This window comes from Coturnix japonica, chromosome 4, assembly GCF_001577835.2.
Source record: "Coturnix japonica isolate 7356 chromosome 4, Coturnix japonica 2.1, whole genome shotgun sequence".
Lineage (NCBI taxonomy): Eukaryota > Metazoa > Chordata > Aves > Galliformes > Phasianidae > Coturnix > Coturnix japonica.
In genome coordinates, this window is record NC_029519.1 from 29,340,829 (window position 1) to 29,360,429 (window position 19,601).

Consider the following 19,601-nt stretch of genomic DNA (forward strand, 5'->3'; position numbering starts at 1 on the left):
TTTAATATGTAGGAGCTGCAGCAATGATTCCACCTGAATCTGCCTCTTTTCCCACCTCCTCCTCTTGTCTGTAATGGAGAGCAGCTAACCAGAACACACACAGAAACCCCACAAATGTTCAAGTCAAGGAAAAGCAAAGCAGGAAGAAGTTCAATCTGTGTGGGTTCCATCATGACCCCCCAGACAGCTATGTCAGAAGAACTGAGAGGACAGTGTGATAACAGCCAGCCCATCAGGGGGGCAGCAGTGCCCACACTGTCCTGATAGCATGCATAGGCAGAACTCCAAACTCAAAGGGCTGGTAAAAAATACGAATGGACAGCAAGAAGTGGGCACTTTCACAGCATTTGCGACTGATGAACCTTAGTTTAAACACCACCCAAGCCATTAATAGTACAGAGCAAGCAGAGATGCAAACTCTCATTCTTCCTGCACTCTAATTAACCACACGGGAGAGGACAACCAGAACACTTCTTCCAACATCTATGGATTTATCCTAGACCTCATTGACAGTCAATTTAATGTACAAAGTTTGTTCAGTTTCCAACTTAGACAGAATCTCTCTTGAGTTTCCCAAGGCAGCCCCTCAAAACAGGGAACTCATCATCCCTGTACACCTATGCAAACTGCCTCAGTTGGTTCGGAAGGGATCTGTCAAGCTCAAGCTGCTGTACTTGCCAGCTGAATGTAGTTATTCTTGTGACTTCCTGGAATGCTAGCAAAGAACTTTTCAATAGCTGTTGTTGAAATTACTGTGAGGTAAAACAGCAATATGATAAAAGGCATCACATGTTCGTGTTACTTAATAAATAATGCTACCTTTGTAACAGCCAATGTACTACCGAAGATGCAGCTTCACCCTTGGTTTAAGACAGAAAACTGCAGCCAGAGGTGCTTTCTTCCATTCCCACGCCCACCATCTCCTCCAGCCCTTTCATGTTGGTGCTGAGATGGCCACAGGTCTGCCTGACAAGCCTCGTGATTGTTCTCATAAGAAGCACAACGTCTGCCCCAAACTGCTGACGAGTTCTCAGCCAGCCCAGCCGACAGCTCCAGTTGGCTGCAGAGCTCCCAAGAGCACCGGGGTGATGTAAGAGGAGTGGTGGTGCGAAGGGCAGCTGGGGGGGGTCAGGGGCTCTCTTTGTGGGAATCAGCTTGGCCTCTGCTCACAAAAACAAACCTTTAGCCCGTGACTAATGCCATACGTGTAGCTAATCTGACAGCAAATCATCCAGTGTGCAGGTCCTGCCTCAGGCCAGCTTTCTACTCACCCCTCCTCGTAGTTGATGCACTCCTTTGTTTGGGTTTCCTGCTCGTGCTGGTTGCCCAGATCACCTTACTGGGAGATCAGACCAGCACCAGCAAAAAGCAGCTGGCAGCAGCCAGGTGCCTTAACATGCAGATACATCCACACCTTCTCTGCTAAGTAATGGGGTAATGCCATGGCCCTGCGGGTACAAAGGCTGATAAAGATCCAGTCACCAAGAAATCAAATGCTCAATAATGCAGACACAGTTATCTTAGAAACAAGATTCACCCTGATACGACTTCACCTCTCTCTTGGGTTTGGCACCAAAAGCAAGCAGTCCTGAACCAGTAATTAAGTCCAGTGACAATTCAATCCTCATCACTATGCTGCAGATGTCTATGTCTGCATCACTAAACGAATGCAGCAACTGTGACTTCCCACTGTCTGGACAAGCAAAGATAGCTAAGAAGCAGTTAAAATCCAGCTGCTCAGCTAATTAGGACGGCTCACATTGATGAGTATAGGGAAATCCTTTCAGAAATGTTCTCTAGCTGTTTCTTCAACCACTTATTACATATTTATGTGCTTGCCACTGTCACACTTGGGGATGGTATTTCGGCAACTGAACCTTCAATTTTGTGGTCAAACACTGGCAGGATGTCAAAGCAGATCATGGCAGCAAATGCTAGCATTACACCCACCAAGCCTTGCAGTGAACTCATCACCAGGTTGCAACAGCTTTCACAGTTTCACATGTCCAGCTTTCATCTTTTCGTTTTTATGAATCTGAATCACCTGGTTCATGTTTATTCCAAGTGAATACTTTCCTAATCCACAGCTAAGAACATACTAGGCAGAATTCTTTTCACGTCGTGTTTTCCTTCTGACAGCAACCTGGGCTGCATCACATCTTGCCTTGAAGACAACTGTATGAACACACCCATCACAGAAAGGCAAATTCTCACAGCATGAATCACATCATTCTCAGCCTTCATCCATCAGCCTATTTACAGACCTCACTTCCCAATAAAATGCCTATTAGAAGAATAGAGGGTCCTGCTTATTGAAGTTAGACCCAGGAGAACGAAGGTTCTCCTCTGTGCCATCTATCAACAAATTTTAGTCACTGTTGTGAAATACCTGCAAGTGTGTCATGATGGAAATTTAGAAATTATACTGTAAATGTTTTAATGACAATTTATCCTTGGCAGTAAGTATTTTTAGCAGTTGAAAGCACCTATAAATTTAAACATTAAATGCCATTATCCTGCAGTACAGTAAATTAAATGCAATATAATTGAATTGTCCTAGTGACAGTGACAAATATTTGGGCCCAGCCAGCACTGTATTTAGGCTAAAAAGACAGGGCAGAAAAACTAAAGAGAAGAATGCCTCTATCAGATAGAACATCTAAGCTGTAAACAGCAGCTTTTTCAGATGTAAATTCTTTTCCATTAAAACCTACATAGTTTCTGCATTTCTAAATGGAGTGAGATGACAGCGCCCTACTTACACAATCAAACAATGTAAAATGAAGCTTGCTTCTCAAGAACAGCTCTTTGATTCAATTATCTGCACTAGTATTTTGGTCAGTAAATGAAAGTCTTCAGTAGCCCTGACAGGTAATCCTGCTTGCCTCATACATTTCTCTATATTAAAAATACAACCTGCTGGCTTATTGAGATCCAGAACCTTTGTTATTGACATTATGGATTCATTAAAGCTGTTTTAATCAAGTAGGATGAGCAGGACAAAGGCACAGAGAGCACCTGTTGATCTGTATCCACAAGATCCAAGGTGTCTTTACAGGTCTTTAGCTATTATAAAGTACAGATATTAGATTTTCTTCAATAGTATATGTACTTCATAGAGCATATAATTATAGTAGGAAGGTTATTTTTAAAATTCAGGTTTTATAAAGGAGAGAAAAGTGGTATTTAAATGTCATCATGTGACTAGAAACACTTATTATGATTACTAAAAAAAAATTGACTATTTTCTTTAAAACAAAGTATTATCTTCAGCATATATATAACAAACCACATGAACAAATTAAAAAGAATGGGGCAGTAATGAGGAATCACCCAAAGCAGTCACCTCTGCCAGCCTTCAGAGAACATAAAGGCTGGGAAGCTGAGGAATAGAAACAGCACAGCTTCAGAGAGTGACAGGAATGAAAGGACACTGACTGGAAAAACGAATGCTCAGCAGTGGTGCCCAGAGGGAGAATGAACTAGAGGTGAGGGATCCAAAACCAAACATTCAGATACTTGCAAGCATATGGACTACAAAGCTGCAATCAAACCAAGGGAGCAAGGTGTAAGTGTTGCATATTTTGGCTAAATCTCTTTCCTGTGCAATAATAGTTGACAGAATATAGGTCCAGGGAAGGAGTCCTAGGGGAATCTTGTGGCATTGCAAGGCCTCTGTGAGACTGATTATTGAGTCTTGCTTCCAAGGGACACTACCACTTCTACACTCAGCAATGAAGATAGTATCTGTATCCCACCTAGTGAGAGATTAGTACCATGTAGTTCCATTTCTGTAACATAAATGCCAAATTTCTGAGAAGAATCTGAAATGTAAAAATGAGCTGCAGCCACAGGAATGGGATTAGGAGAAACACAATGCCAGCATGACCTCAGTTCCAAAAAATCAGTTGAGCACTCCTGAGAATTTCTAAGTATGTCAGAAAATGCCAAGCCCTTTGACACATAAGGCTGTCACACTCCTTCAGACTAATCCACCATTTTTGTAGACTATCTGAACAGAATTTGTAGCATGGAATTTGCTAAAGCTTAAGCTTTAATTGAGCAAGGAAACAAAAGCAATTTTCTCACTGTTTTAATTATAGGCCTGTATTGAGAACAGATATTCGTTGTGGAAAGACATAGCATTTATAAAATAGATGTATCAATGCACATGTATCAAATATACCGAAATCTATTAGCTCAACCAAAACAAACAAAAAATATAGCATAAACCCTAACACACTGTGAATCTGAACCAACAGCCAAAAAAAACTTGAGTAAGAATTTTACAATATCATCAGTATACAGAGTCGTGCTTGCTTCAAATCAGCCAATTATTATGTAAATAAAATTAATTAATAATAAAAAAATAATCTAACAATACGCAGAATCACTCATTTCCAACCCTCCCATGTTAAAGCATCACAAACGTAAAACACTGTTCGTGTATATGCATGATCACATCTCGTTCCAATGAACTGTTGCCTCACCCAGTTACACCCTACAATACATTAGCTCCGTGAACTTGTAACACTGGCCTTGACAGAATGCTCAGTGCACAGAAATTAGAATTTAAAATCTCACAACCACACCTTCCACCAGACCTGTCTTTCCAGAAAGTGCACTGCATGCAGCTCAGTCAGGGAACCAGCATATACACCTGTACGCTTTTCCTCTGCCTGCCTCCAAAAGCACTGAAATGCTCATTTTCTTCTATACTACAAATACTGTCATGTCTTTTGTTACAAAATGCAAAAATTGATTGCTCAGAAATTTGCACTACGTAATAATAAACCATACATTCATGTGCCTGTACGTCTACAATGCCCTGCTCTAAGTTTAAACATGATCTTAAGCTACAGCGCTTTTATCCATTTACAAGGATTCAGCATCTCTGAGATTATGGTCAGGCATTCGCCAAAGATACATGCTACAGATCATTTTTCAAGTAATAGTAGGCTTGTAGTTCTGAGCATACAAGGATGTAAGTAACGTATGGTGTATTGGTAAAGCTCATGTTTGCTTGCACACGTTAGGGAAAAAGAACTAAGGTTTTAGATTCTCAAATTCTTTCCCAAGGGTGAAACAGAAGCATCAACCATTAAAGCTTAAAAACACGACTACATCTACCCCAAACACACTGCAAAACCACTATGGGTGGGCAACAGCATTGAAGTTGCTGTAGGATCATCCAAGATACATACCTCAGCAACAGAGAGGGGAGCCTTTAACCACTAAGGGCACTACCCCAGTGAAACAGAACTCATCTTGGAGCAGGTTACCATGCAAACATGCTGCAAGACCAGAGGAACTTCCTCCACCCTCAGTCACACGCCCTGGTTGTCTTATAATATCACGAACCTCAAATAACATGGCAAAGTAGTCAATAGTGCAGCCTCTAATGGATAGTTATAGCTTGAAAAAAATAATCACTATCATCATCTCTTCCCGCTCAACTAAATTTAGCTTCACAAAAAAACACCACATAGAACAGATCAAACTGGAACTTCCTGGAGCAGCAGCAGTTAAGAAACACCTTGCTAGAGCATTTCATAGCCACAGATACCAGTGCTCTGGCCTTTAGGAATTCTCAAAACACACAGCTCTTACACATGCACTTCGATCAATGCACCCTATGCCATCACTACTAAGCAGAGGAAATTGAAGATCTGTGAAGTATCTGATTCAGCTTATTCAGACAACTGAATTGACAGAAAAACCATCTACCACTGGGATCACCCTCATCTCCTAACAACCATTCAACCTCTGATCCTTGATTTCAAATCTTCACAGAGACAGGCTTATAATTTTTTTGTTTTTAAATCTCCAGAGCAGCTTAAAAGCCCTGCATACAGGTTAACACAGCAGGTAATATTTCTAACCTCTGCTCTCGGCAATGCCCTTAACTCAAAAGGCAGAGAGAATTGTTCCTGTCCTTTTTGACATGTCAGCTAACAACCACCTCTCCCTCTCCCTTTGTAGCATGTCTCTGGGCCTCCAGAAGTACCGATGACCTTTTCCGTAAGACTACCTAACTGTTTAACACAAGCTAGGTAAGCCCAGAACAATTGCATTTTAATTTTCCCAAGAAGCACCAAAGCTCTAAGAGTTGGACTCGACGATCTTTGGGGTCCCTTGCAACACAAGATACTTACTGGTTCTATAGGGAATAAGAGCTCAGCTTCTTACACTACATGACAGAAAAAGCAAAGTGCATGTGTACTCCTACAAAAATAGCAGGCACCAAGTTCAAAAGAGTCAAAGAGACATTTTTTGCATGCAACACAAGGTCAAGCTGTAGCACTTCCTGCTGCAGAACACTGCAGATGCTAAAAGCGTATATGAATTTAACTATATGCCATTTCTTTCAACTAGTTCAGCTCTTCTAATTAAAAGATCAACCTGGCATTGTTTACATTTTAAAGACATTTGAAAATCTTGATTTGCAATGTGAAAAGAATTGTGGCAATTTTTATTTAAGCTGCTCCAGGAACATTAATGACTTTTTTTTTTTTACATTGTCATTCAGTTACAGCTGTATCACAGATGTAAATGCCTGCTTAGCACCTGCTGCAAGGCAGTTACCACACTAAGGAGCAAATTTTGCCTATTCAAACACTAATGAACAATAAAAAAAATAAATAAATAAAGTAGAAGCATGGAATGGTAATTAAAGGAAATACGAAGGACTCTGGCATCACTTTAGACCTGTCCTAGATGGGGAAAAAAAAAAAAAAAGAAAAAAAAAGATGCTATTATTAACAGAAAACATTAAAATCTATACCTATGGTAAAATATTTATTTGACAGAACATATTTCCTTGTCAAGATGCAGAAGAAAGAAGACAGGTTGGGCAGCACTGCATGAAATTTGGTGTCCCATACAGCAGTACGGCGTGGCAGGAAAGCCTCTGCTGTAGTTGTCATTACTGTCCCTGTCCCACAGTGCTGCTCTTCCTTCCAAGATGCTCAGCCTACCTCTATCAGCAGCACTATAGGCTACTATATGCTATTAGTGGGCCTAGAAAGAAGCTAGTAAAACAACACAGCTGTTACCACAACAGCTGCTAAAAAGGAGCTGTATTCCTGGGACAGAAGGGAAGCTTCCTCATCTGGTCCAATCACTAAATGTTATAAGAACTGGTTGAGCCAGTACTCTATTAATACTAGATGTTGGTGTGTGAGGGAATTGGGAAGCAGAATTTCAGGCTACATTGGATAAAAGAACTGTAACAGAGAGAGAAAGAAAAAAAAAAAAAAAAAAAAGTTCTTTCTTCCTACAAAGCATTTATTCCAAGCAAAACATTTCTTTGAATGATATGAGATCAAACATGTACTTTTTTTGCTGGAACTATATACTACACTGTGGATCAAAAGAGAGATTCAACAGTAATCATTATTTCTGGTTAGAGCATTACATTTGGATTCTCTCTTGAACTAGAAATCAACCTCTGCCTCAAGCCTCACAAGGCTGGGAATTTTCACTATATACAGAATAGTTGACAAACCTCTTGTAATATCTCTACCATGGTTAAAATGCAACTACATATACATGTACACCTCACTTGTACAAATACTTTCTACATTAGGGTTGTGTAGTCTCATTTCAGTGCTCTGTAGCAAGGACCTACTTGTGACTATATGGGTTGTAGCCTCCGATAGAAAAAGCAGCATGGCTTTTTGCACTGCTGAACCTTAGTTTGCTTCCTATAGCTCAGGCATCTGGAAACAGATGCAAATGCAGCTTATCCCCATCTACAACAAGGGCTAGTGAACTCAATAAGGGTCAAGTGGACCTGTGCTTTACTGCATTTGACCAAAACTAGGACAAATCCTGTTTGTAAACAGGGACTAAATTCAAACTTGCAGTGAGCAAAACATCTCTGAAAAGAGAAATAAAGAGAAATTTTGTATCAAAATCAGAAATGTAATGTCTTAAAAGAGACAGGACCAGAGACTAATACACAGCTGTGCAAACTGCACAGCACACATCAAATACAGTAAGATAGACAAAACTACCAATTTGACAGGCCCCACTGGGAATATTTCTTCCCCTGTGATATAGTCAGGATGCAAATGTAACATGCTTTTCAAGAATGCTCGATCAATCAGTTAAATATTCAACCTGAAAAGACCAGATGCTACTTTAAGTAACCAGTTACCTACAGTAATGTGATCTGCAGACAACAAAGAAGTAAAGTAAAGCAGGGAAGCAGTACTAGAGAAGAAATTAAAAAAAAAAAAAAAGAGTAACAATCTTTTCCTTCTTGTGCACATTAGAAAAAGAGGCCATGGAAACCAACACAATATAACTGCAAACTGAACTCTCCCACTCAAATTCCAGAGGTGAAGAAAAATGTAGATACTGACCAGATTCCAACCAGAAACCTACACAAATCCTTTGGGTAATAAATCAAAGTTCATATATCAGCTCCAACACAAGTTTCTTTCAGGAAGGATCCGGGCCACTACTTCTTCTGAGATGAACATTTACAAGGAGGCAAGTCTGTTGCTTCAGCCCTGAGATGTTTCTCATAGACTTCCCTTCACAGTTCCTCCTCCTTCTAGAAGAGTTACTGTTCAAGACTAATACTAATTCTCTTCCAGCCCTGCTTCCACCAATCGGATGAATTTCACGTGCTATTAGTCATTGCAATGTCTTTGGAACGAAAGAATAATAATAAAGGATCATTAAAACCATGCCTGATTAATTTGGCCCATAATATATTACTTATAAACAGAGAGTTCCAGTTCATCCCACAGCTTCCATTCACCACAGAGCTTGTTTATTTTCTGCAGGTTTAAAAGACAAAACCATCTGGCTGTTTCAAAGAGAGTTATTGCTGGTTTGTAGGGAATAAAATATATAAATGAAATAGTCTCAAAATTACCTTTAAAAGGAAAGCACCATCACTGAATAATAATGTACAATTATGTGCTTCCTGCAACCACCTTCCTAAAACTGATGTCTACCATGGTTGTTTATACTCTGGGCAATTATCCTAATTCATAAGGAGTGCAGCCTTGTGTCCAGATGGTTCTTGGTACCTTCTAATGCAACCCCCTTAGATAGGTGATGAGACAGCAAAGCTTGCTTGTGCATACATGACTCCCCAAGGAGCACTGAAATTCTTTCAGTGAGGAAGAGTGAATAATTTTCTTTCTTCAACAGCCACCTAATTCTCAGCATTATTTTGCATTATGAATTAGCATCAGCACTGGAGAGTGGATCAGACAACAGAGGGGGTTGTTCAGAGCATCAAAGTCCTTCAAAATTCCCTCTGCAGAAACTAAGAACAGAATGCTCTCTTATTGAAACAAATCCATCTTCTCTGTTTAGGAATAAGGAGTCTGGACCTCTGGCCAGGATGCTCCATTCACAATAACTCTTTACTGCTATCTGTGTGATTAATTGCCAAAAATTCCCAACACAACAGCAAAGAAATAGTGACTTTAAAACAAACGTCTGTAGCCACAGGCTCTAAACGCCCTCAAGATCATTAATTGCAAACAACTAAGTTGAACCCATCTGCCACCTCTACCTATGATCTTTTATTTCTCACTTAGAAGAAAGTAAAAACTGAGCAAGGAATATTAACATTGCAAAGAGTAAACAAAACATAACGATTTACTGAGGCAAGGAAGCTATCAAAGAAATGCACTGCACAGAACTGCTCCAGCTTAATTGTCTCCAGGGAGGCACATCTCTGACACGCACAGCATGAGCTGCTCACCAGAAAAAAAAAACATGATAAACAAAAGATAGACACATAAGCAGATTCCAGTCTCAAGTTACACTAGTTGCAAACCACATTTAACTAGTAGGATTACAGCATGCCCCGAGTGACTGAACACAAAATTCAGGTCTTAGAAGGGGAAAAAACTGAATCACACCATCCTAACTTTTCAGATGCCAACAACAAAAGTCAAGAAATCAAGCCCCTGCTTCTAGCTCTGCCACTGATTTATTGTGCAGCTTTCAAGAAATCACTGCCTCCCTCTGCTGAACCCATTTCATCTGTAAAATTGAGACACAGCTCTTTTTCTCCTTGGAGATCAACCTTCTGCTCCAACTAACCATATGAGCACTGATAAAGGCCCTAAGGAGGGAACAAGACCGACTTTGGAAGCAGCACAGGCTTAGCTCAGCTCAAGGCAATCGTGAAACTGCACCCTCGGGGCTTGGGAAGGAGATGAGATTTCTGCAGAAGTACTTATTACATCAATCTCTGACTTATTGGGAGTGTACACAAGTAGAAACTTCCTCTTTTCCACACCCTAGAAATAAGCTTAGTTTAAACAATCAACTGCTACATTTTAGCTTAAAAAAAAAAAAAGAAAAGAAAAGAAAAGAAAAGCTATTTATACATAATAATGCAACATTAAAACAAGTGTCGACTCTATCATCTGCTCTTTCTTCCTTCACCCTCACTGTCACGCGCATGGTTCCCTTTCATATGGATTGTCAGCAATGTTTGAAGTCTCAATCTCCATATCTGCATTACAACCACTAACACTCTAACTGTTTAGACAAGAGTCTATAAAGTATTCCCCTAGCTTAATAGCTGCACTGCCAGTGCAATGCAATCATTGCCAGGGGATTATACAAGGAGTGTTTTTTAGATATCAGGACACTTACGGGAATAAGTCTGAATATTAAATTGCCCAACATTAAACCAAAGAACCAGATTTAGAATGGTTCATTTGACACTGACTCCCACAGCATTATCATTTCAAACTCCAGTTAATATGCAAGAGACAAGCAGGCTATAAGTGGACTAAAAATCAGCTGAACCACCAGGCCCAAACTCCCTCCTGGGAGGTTTTCAAGACTTGGCTAGAAAAAGACATAACCAGATCTGTAGTTAGCATCTTCCAACTATGAGCAAGAGTGGGACTACGTGACCTCCAGAAGTCCCTTCCAACTAACATCTCCACAATTCCATGATTTTTAAGCACAGAAGCAGCAGCAGCACCAGAAGACTCTGTGCAGTACCCCTTTAATTAAGATACAACAAAAAATAGGAGCCTTATGTAAGATTATAAGAGTATATTTCAATACAGTAGCCTGAAATTAAATTTACCTAAAATAAGCAAAATCTGTTCAATCTTCTACAAAATTAGTAACGAAATTATTCCTGATGGCAAAAGAATTCATTAAACACAGAGATGTTTAATTTGTGAAAGGCTTCAAACTAGAAACCCAAGCTTACAGGGCTCAGAGCAAGATTTGTAGGGTAGAAGAAAAGACTCTCACATCTCTCTTCAGATATGCGAAGCTTGAATTATTAAATGACTGACTGCAGACTTGTAATAGTTTGGTTACAACGTAGACAATCACAGGGTTTTCTGTTTTCTCAAAACTCTAAGGCCTATCATTTTGTATAAATGTATCATTTTAAGTGGATGCTGAGTAAAATTTGACCACATTGTGTGGCCTGCACCTTAAGACTCACCTCATGCTCTGTTAAAGGCATGAGATCCAAATTAAAAGATGCCTTTCAGGTGAGACTTCACAGATGATCTGGGAAAACACATTCTTAAGATACAGGCACAGCATTATTGTAATATTTATTAAGCACAGTTTCCTAAGATCAACATTACCTAGAAGTGGAAAGAGAAATACAGAGAAACTTTCACTAATGGAATCCTACTACTCAAAAACTTAAAACCAAAGTAACATACAAAATACCATTCATAAAAATGACAGCTTGGTTTACCAGAAGCTCACTAAAAGAAATTGTAGTCCCTTTGATCTGCCACTTCAAGTACTCCATTATAAAGAAAAAAAAGCTGATTATATTGTTGGCTTGATATATTTAAGATGGGGTATGGAGACCAAATTTGTTCAACCAAAGGAAGGGATTCAGCCATAAAAGAACTTCAGTAAATTACAATCAGCAGGTACATTACATGCCAATAAATCCTATGATCTATTTGAGGAAAAAACAAAGAAACTCACAGAATCCTTAAAGTTGGCTGGGATCTCTAAAGGCCATCTAGTCCACGCTAGTGTTTTTGTAGCGTGAACACATTTAGAGATATAAGACTAAAGTGCCTACTACTTTTGACTTAATTGACTTGTGCTACAACAGTGCATGACCTGACAGTTAAATCAAGAAATAATAATAATAATTTGAAACATCAACTATGATCTTTGTTTATCCAAACTCCAAATTTACCAGCCTCATGCCATATCCCACTTTAGCTCCTCACAGCCACAAGAAATATTGTCATATGATCTTTTTATTAAGCTCATCATTTTGCGGATTAAAATGGCCTTTCAAATTCAGAGAAAGAGTTATGATATGGTAATGCTAGGGCTTTTTTGTTGTTGTTGTTTTTCATCCCAGCGTTCCACATTCATGGTGCAAGATCTCACCAAGGCTTTTTATGAAATAAATTACTACTTCCCTGTCTCTCTCAGTAAGATTTACACCAACTATTCCAACCTACAGTATCTGCCTTTCTTAAGGTTCACTGCATATGTCTTCATATAGTTGACTAGTATCCCAAAGTCCACCTCAATTTTTTTACACTGATTTTACAGTAATTCTAGTTAAGAAATTCTTAGTAGACATTGTATTCCAAGTAAATGAGCTGCAAAGTAATTTTGTTCAGCTTTAGATGATAAGAGGGACGTTATATTGCACTTTCAAGATGCATCCCTACACACGTAGCTTGACACACACACACACACAAAAAAAAAAAAAAAACAGAAAAGAAAAGAAAAAAGAAAAAAGATGGCCTTTAAGCCATCTGATTTTGCCTTTCCCTCGTCACGTGCTGCCCCCAGAGAGTAAAAGGTCATGGCTGCAGACACTCATCATAAAATGGCATAAGTAGTCCCCAGTGTAACTCAAACAGCTCTGAAATGCAGCCTGTGTTACATGAGAAGTGATGCACTGTAGTTTAATTAAAGTTTCAGATGCTTCAGTATTTCGTTTTCATTCAGTTTTTACAGCCAGAGATGCTGGTCTCCTTGTGCCTGCAGCTCTCTTCCCAGAGATGATATGGTTAGGATGGGGATAAGAATCTCATCCAGCAATCTGTCACACAAAATTTAGAACACTGCCATTATAGTATGAGATGAACCACAGAGTGTAGCAACATCAATTAAAAGAGTAGATCATTTGAATAAGGCAGGCTGCTCCTACTCTGGCCTAGGAGCAGCAACCAGACAAGCACAAAATCACACTTTCCTTTTAAAAAGACTTGCCATTCTCAGAGTTCACCCTCAAAAGCAGAACTAACATAACATGATGGCCAGTGAGACTGAGAAGGTGACAGAAGATACATAGAAATAATTAGGAGCCATGTGCACTACTGACAGAAACAAAAGACTATGAAAACCTCAATTTCCTCAATGCTATAAGCAACTTACACTAGGCTGTTAATTTCACGTGTTTTCCATGGGAGAATTTGGAATGTGTAACAATGACAGCTTAGGGAAGGATTTTACTGTCAAGGTGGTTCACACCTGTAATTCTAATTCCATGGGGGGAGGGAGAGGAAAAGAAATCTGAACTTCTGAATACACTGTAGGAAAAAAAAAAAAAAAAAAAAAAAAAAAGAAGGTTCTGATAGGAAAGGACCAACCAGATGAAGGGAAAACAGTGTTTCAACCTTACATTCAACATTTTGATCATTATATTTCCCTTTTAATAATTTGGATTCAATTTATTGTAATATTACATAATTTAACAAAGTTTCAAACATCTAGAGTACAACTGCATCATTGTAAGGAAAAAACCTAAGCATCTTATAATTGTAAAAGGAAGCACAGTGACTAGTGTTTCAAGTAGATAGATATAAGTAATGTTTCCATTGCAAATTCAACAGCACACAGCTGGAAACAAATATAGTACTGCTGGGTACATGGGAGGGAAGGAGCAAACATCCTCTCTCCCATCACATCACACAGTAGATATCAGCTGTGCTACAAGAAGAGGTTACAGTTCCCTCCATTCTTCTAGCTATAAAAGCTACTGCAGCGTAGTGTCAAAAATGTTACAACAAAAATAATTAGACTAAAAGAAAATGAAAAGGTTATGTCAAGTCTGAAGGTTGGGCACCAGAGGTGTCCTATTGAAAAGCATGTTATGAAGGAGTGCAGAAACCACTGCTAGTTAGTCTGCTCTATCATTTCACTTCATTAAAATCCCATTATCCACCGCAGGATATGGAGGAGATCTTATTCCTTAGTGGAGAGAATTGATGAATGAGTTGGGAAATAAGGCAAAAGGGAAAGATGCATTATTATTTTTTTTCTTTTTTAAATGAGATGAAAATAAAGAAAAGTTTCTGTGAATATTCAAAAAATTAAGGGAAAGTGTAGCCTTGCAAATCAGTAGTTTCAGAAGTCTAGCAATTCCTAATGGAAATTCTAGATAGAAATAAAATGTTTGTGTGTTTGAGTTAACATCTTTTTATTTGCTTTTCCTGTTTTGAATCCTTAGGGATGATAGGGTAACAGAATAGTTAAACAGAATCAAGTGTAGCAGTCCTTGACTCAACCAAGAATTAGTTTTCCTGCCACAAAAGCCAATGCTCCAAAGAATACAGAAGCAAAATTGATGAGTGCTTCTTAACATAAATAATAATAAAGAAGCATTTTGAACTTCCAGCACACACAATTATAATATAGGGAACCCTGGTCATTCCTTGAAAAATGTTGTCCATAAGGAAAACTAGATAATAACCCTTAACACAAAGTTACTCAGTGCTTTTTGGTTATTACTTTACTGTTACCAAAACGGAGAAGTAGAAGAAAGCCCTTATTATTATTTTGGCTAATTTCCCAGTTCATCTCATAAAAGGAAAAAAAAAAAACAAAAAAAACAAAAAAAAAAAACAGTAAAGAAAAGAAGGAAAAAAAGTGAAGAATAAACACAGGAATATGGTTCTTACCCTGAAGAGCGGCAGTCTGGTTTATTTCTTTCAGAGCGATCTGTGAGAAAAGAGGCATAGTATCAGCACAAAACTTGGATGTTCATTAGCAGTGCAAGCACAAAAGTCTTACAAGAACTGTCACCCCATATGACTAGCAAAAAACAAAAGCTGGTTCTGTCATAAAACTTTTTCTACACTGGACTATTCAGTCTGAGAGAAAGTAAAATCACTGCAAATTTAATGTTTGTTAAAATTTCTCTGTCCAAAACAGAGCATATTTAATGTTTCTCATTAGCGCTTTAGAAGCTCTCCCTCTGTTGAGCTAAAATGAATAGGATTTTAGTTTATGGTAAAAATAAGGGAGAGGGAAGAGGAAAAAAGAAAAACCACAGATTACTCAGCGCAAAAAAATCATTCCATGAATCACAGCTGGCAGAATTCCCTAACAGGATGGGAGAAAAATCAGCAGCTGGTTGCAGCAACATCTGCAAATACACTGAATGCAGTGCAGCCCATCATTAACTCTTTCACTTCTGGAAGTTCTAGATACTGAATCTTTCTGTGCATTCAAAAAGGGTTTTGTTTATTCATTGAGTATGTTGAGTAGCTCATGGGCATTAATGAGATGGACTAGCAATAAAAAACTGTACAGCGCAATCACACAAACTCACATAAATATCTACCAATTTATCAGACCTAGATATATTTCTTTGTTTTGACTGATTTCTAAAAGCTCTAATACACAAAGAAAATCAAACAAGCATTATCAATATCTATCATTCATGCTCTATCGGTTATATGCTTACAAAGTTCAAAATACCTCTTACCATAAGATTTTAGCCTACCTGAAAATGAGAGTTGTGTCTTGCTAAAATACACATATTCTCAAATTAGAGAGATATTTGTTTAATAATTTGTAACAAAAATACCTACTGTGTAATTAGAAGGATATTCTTACACCTACATGTATCTACTACAACCATGGTGACACTTTGCTTCTGCTACTGTGTGGCTACTCAAAAGCAAACTGCTTTCTCCATGTTAGAGGACAGTTTATTGAAATGCTTCTTTATACAGAAGAATAAGAGCCTTCGTGGAAAAAAAAATATATAATAATAACATACAGGCCATATTTTGAGCCACAAAGCTCTGCACTGATTTTTTTTTTCTTTTATTAGCACTTTCGTTTGTACCTCACATACAGAAGGAAAATTTTCCCCTCCAAAAGTTTTATGAGCTTGTGTGATTAAGTTTTGACTAAAATGGGAAAAAAGAGAAAGAAGAAAAAAAAGTCAGTAGTGCTCTAAGAAATATCTAATGCTTTTTCCACCCACAAGTGCTCCTATTGAGCTGTCATAGCACATACAGTACATAATTTATTGTGTTTCTGACTCACAGTGCTTTCCATTTCATCACACCACATGCTACTCCCTTAGCTAGAAACAGCATGCAATAGCTCAAACCAGAATTACAGCACCAGTTCAAAGACACACAGAAAAGCTCCTTCCATCTTTGCCATTTGTTCATGTAAATTCCTTATCCGTGAGTATGCAAAAAAATAAAAAAATAAAATAAAAATAAAAAGTCAGCACTTCCCACTGAAATCTGCTTGCCATCTGGTGCTTGTAAGGAGTGTTCCCTGCTATTTATGCAGACACAATCCAAGAGAATTCAAGGAAAACGTTCCTACTTCTAATCAGATATGGTAGGTGTACCCGTGAGAAGGAAGCAAGGGAGTCACAGGAGATATAAACACAGGGTCTGCAGACTCTCCCCCGCAGTCCACATCCCAGCAGCAGATCCACTACAGCCCAGCGCATCACTGTAAGCCTGATAGCTCAGGAAATCACTGCAGTTCTCCTCTCTTTCCTTTCCTTTCCACACTGAAACAGGAAGCATTACTGCTGCTTTTACACATTTTGTTTATGGGTGAATATAAAGAAAGAATATCATTCACACGTACAATTGACCTCACCAGTAAGAATAAAGAGAAACAATCCAAACAACATTCAGTTGTTCTTCAAAGTAGAAAAACCATTCTGTACATGCTTATAGTTACTTTGAATTTAGTATTTTATTTCCTTTTTTAAAATATCACATGTAACAGGAGGCTCAAAAAGTTGGCTTTCTATTCAGCACTTACATTTTGCTACTCTAGTTGATGTATAGGTGTTACGTACAAGCATCAAATCAAATAATGTCACATACCTCTAGGACATGCACACACAGAATGAACATGCAAATCTTCATGTACATTACACATTAGATACATATTCATACACACAGGTATATATTGCATATAAACACATGCACAGATCCCAAACTGCATGCCCACAGTTGGCTCCCTATTAACTCTATATGTTACTTCAACAACTGAAACCCCTATAATTTTCTTCAACAGAAATAAGCAATTAGTGAAGAAGATCCAAAAATCAAACCTTGCACAGGGGATTTTTCCCCATGACAAAGAAATAAATTGCTATAAAAAGCTACCGGACACTATGCCTTCCTAACATGACAGTGTATGCCCTTCAGTTCTAAACTCAAAGTCAAAGCCATTTGTCAGATTAGAGCAAACACTGAATATGCACTGGGCTAGCATGCAGGACAGACAGTCCACACACACATATAGAAATTTGCTTGCAAAAAAAATCCACTTCCAATGACAGAAACTACCTTCCAAAAACAAGCTTCCACAGGTGAGATGCTTGTATTGTTTTCTACAATCCTTACACCATTTAAGCCATACAGTTCCTTACTGTGTGTGGGGTTACAGTCAAATGTGCCAAAAATTCCTAAACCTTTGCTGCCCTTAAACAAATACAGCCTGCATGGAAGGAGTGCATTATCCTTGTTCAGCAGTAGGATGCAGTGCAAAAAGTCAAGGAGCTGGCAGGTGGAGCAGATGAGGCAGAAAGAAGTCAGAGACTCCTGGCTGAGGATAGGAAGAACACTGCCAAATTCTAAACACAGAAGGATCAAGGAAAATACAGGGACACAAAGATGTGCTATTGGTACCACACCTGCTCATCAAAACCTAGCGTTTATATGGAAAACCATGCTGCAAATATTCCACGGACATGTCATGCCTTCTTTCAGCAGTGAAAATCAAGAAGCAGACAGAAATGCCATATCCCAGTTGCTTTTAGAAAGGGGTGGGTTTCTTTAACTGGCAGCTTCCTTAACCTTCAAAAATGGGAAAGTTATCTCCTTGGGTTTTATTCCCAAAGAAAATATAAACATAACAATCAGGATAAAAATAAGTGACAGCACTTTATTTCAGTTCTTCTGTAAACCCAGTATTGCTTGCGTTCTTGCAAAGAAGACCACAAAATCAGGCAAATATGGCTTTTAAGTCATGTTCTCTTGCTTTTGGAAGACAAGCAAAGAAAAGGGAAAATGCAATCCTCACCAAAGAGAGACACTGTTTTTCTCTGTTTATTTTGCAAGATTCTCCAGGCTGTCTCGTTGCTAAGAGTGGCTTCAACTGAGAAGCATGCTCTCATTAGAAAAAAATTTAAGTATAAACATGAAATGCTGTTCAAAAAGGGGTGGAAAGTTAACAAATATTCTGCTGCTTCGAACCTGCAGAGTTAGTGGGAAACTTACAACACAGTTACCTCTTGAGTTACAGCTTCCTACTCTCAATCCTCCCCTCAGCTCCACCTCTCTTTACAAAGCTGAATTAGCTGAAGGACAAAGTGCGGGACATACTACTTCCACTCTGAGGAAATACGTTATTCTTTATCCTAATCACGGCTTAAGTACAGCAGCTACCATACTGGGTAGGACATAGAAGCCTCTTCCTGCCTCGTTAGTGCCTACTACAGGCTACCATTACAGCAAGTCTATCTGTGTTGCTCTTGGTTTTGGCCCATGAGGGCATCGCAGTAGTTTCATAATGGACAGAAGCAGGAGATGCTTCTAACAACTCTTCAACAGCAATGGCCTCTGCATGAAAGAACAGGAGCAATGGGCTCTTAAGCAACATTGTTGCCAGTGAAGAAATTTGATAGATACAACCTTCATATTAGCAACATAATTTTCATAGTCTTGACTATTATGCAGCTAGTCATAGATAAATGTTGCAACAGTCCCCATTAGATAACCACCTTAGATCAAAAGAGCCCCAAATCTCCATTTAACATTGTCCATATACATAGGGCCCTGTCAAACAAAACAAAACATCTTTTCTGGGGAAAAGACGTGCATTTGTGTAGGACCTTCCATGCTAGCTGTTTTATTTGCACTGAGATAAGCTTTAGTGGCCGCTAGCATTGCTATGTTTCTACCTTCCATTTTGTTAAGGCTGGATGTGTTTCATGGCAGCTCCTGCTCCTTTTAGCACTTCTCTCAGATAAGAAGTCATAACAATGCAAATTAATTCCACTGTATAGACTTTACTATGAATTTCATTCAATTTGATTAGAAGCTGCTATACAATAAAACCCGCAAGACCAAGTATTTATCTATATATTTTAGCATTGTTACAGCAGAGTCCCTTATCAGTTGTTCAAAAGGCAGAGAGCATGAGGAGGAATTAATGAGAAACTTGGAAGAAACTTTTCTCATTAAGTTTGATATATAGCTTCCCCTTCCCCCAAAAGGCCACAAAAGCAGGACGCAGAGTTTACAATAGTAAGGGCAGACAGTTTTTATACCTGCTTTAAATTCTACAGTACACTACTAAATTCCAGAGCAGTAAACTGG

General features: G+C 38.7%; 1 protein-coding gene across 4 annotated transcripts in view; it reads right to left on the bottom strand.

Annotated features, from left to right (window-relative positions):
* SH3D19 (SH3 domain containing 19) overlaps positions 1-19,601 on the bottom strand; it is an 81,457-nt gene that overhangs the window by 40,827 nt on the left and 21,029 nt on the right. For all 4 annotated transcript variants that reach the window (XM_032444493.1, XM_015861121.2, XM_015861119.2 and 1 more), the window contains one exon: positions 14,910-14,949. Coding sequence is in view for 2 of the 4 variants with exons in the window: in XM_015861119.2 (XP_015716605.2) it covers positions 14,910-14,949 (40 nt within the window). In the remaining 2 variants the exon portion in view is untranslated. The remainder of the gene's footprint in view (positions 1-14,909; positions 14,950-19,601) is intronic.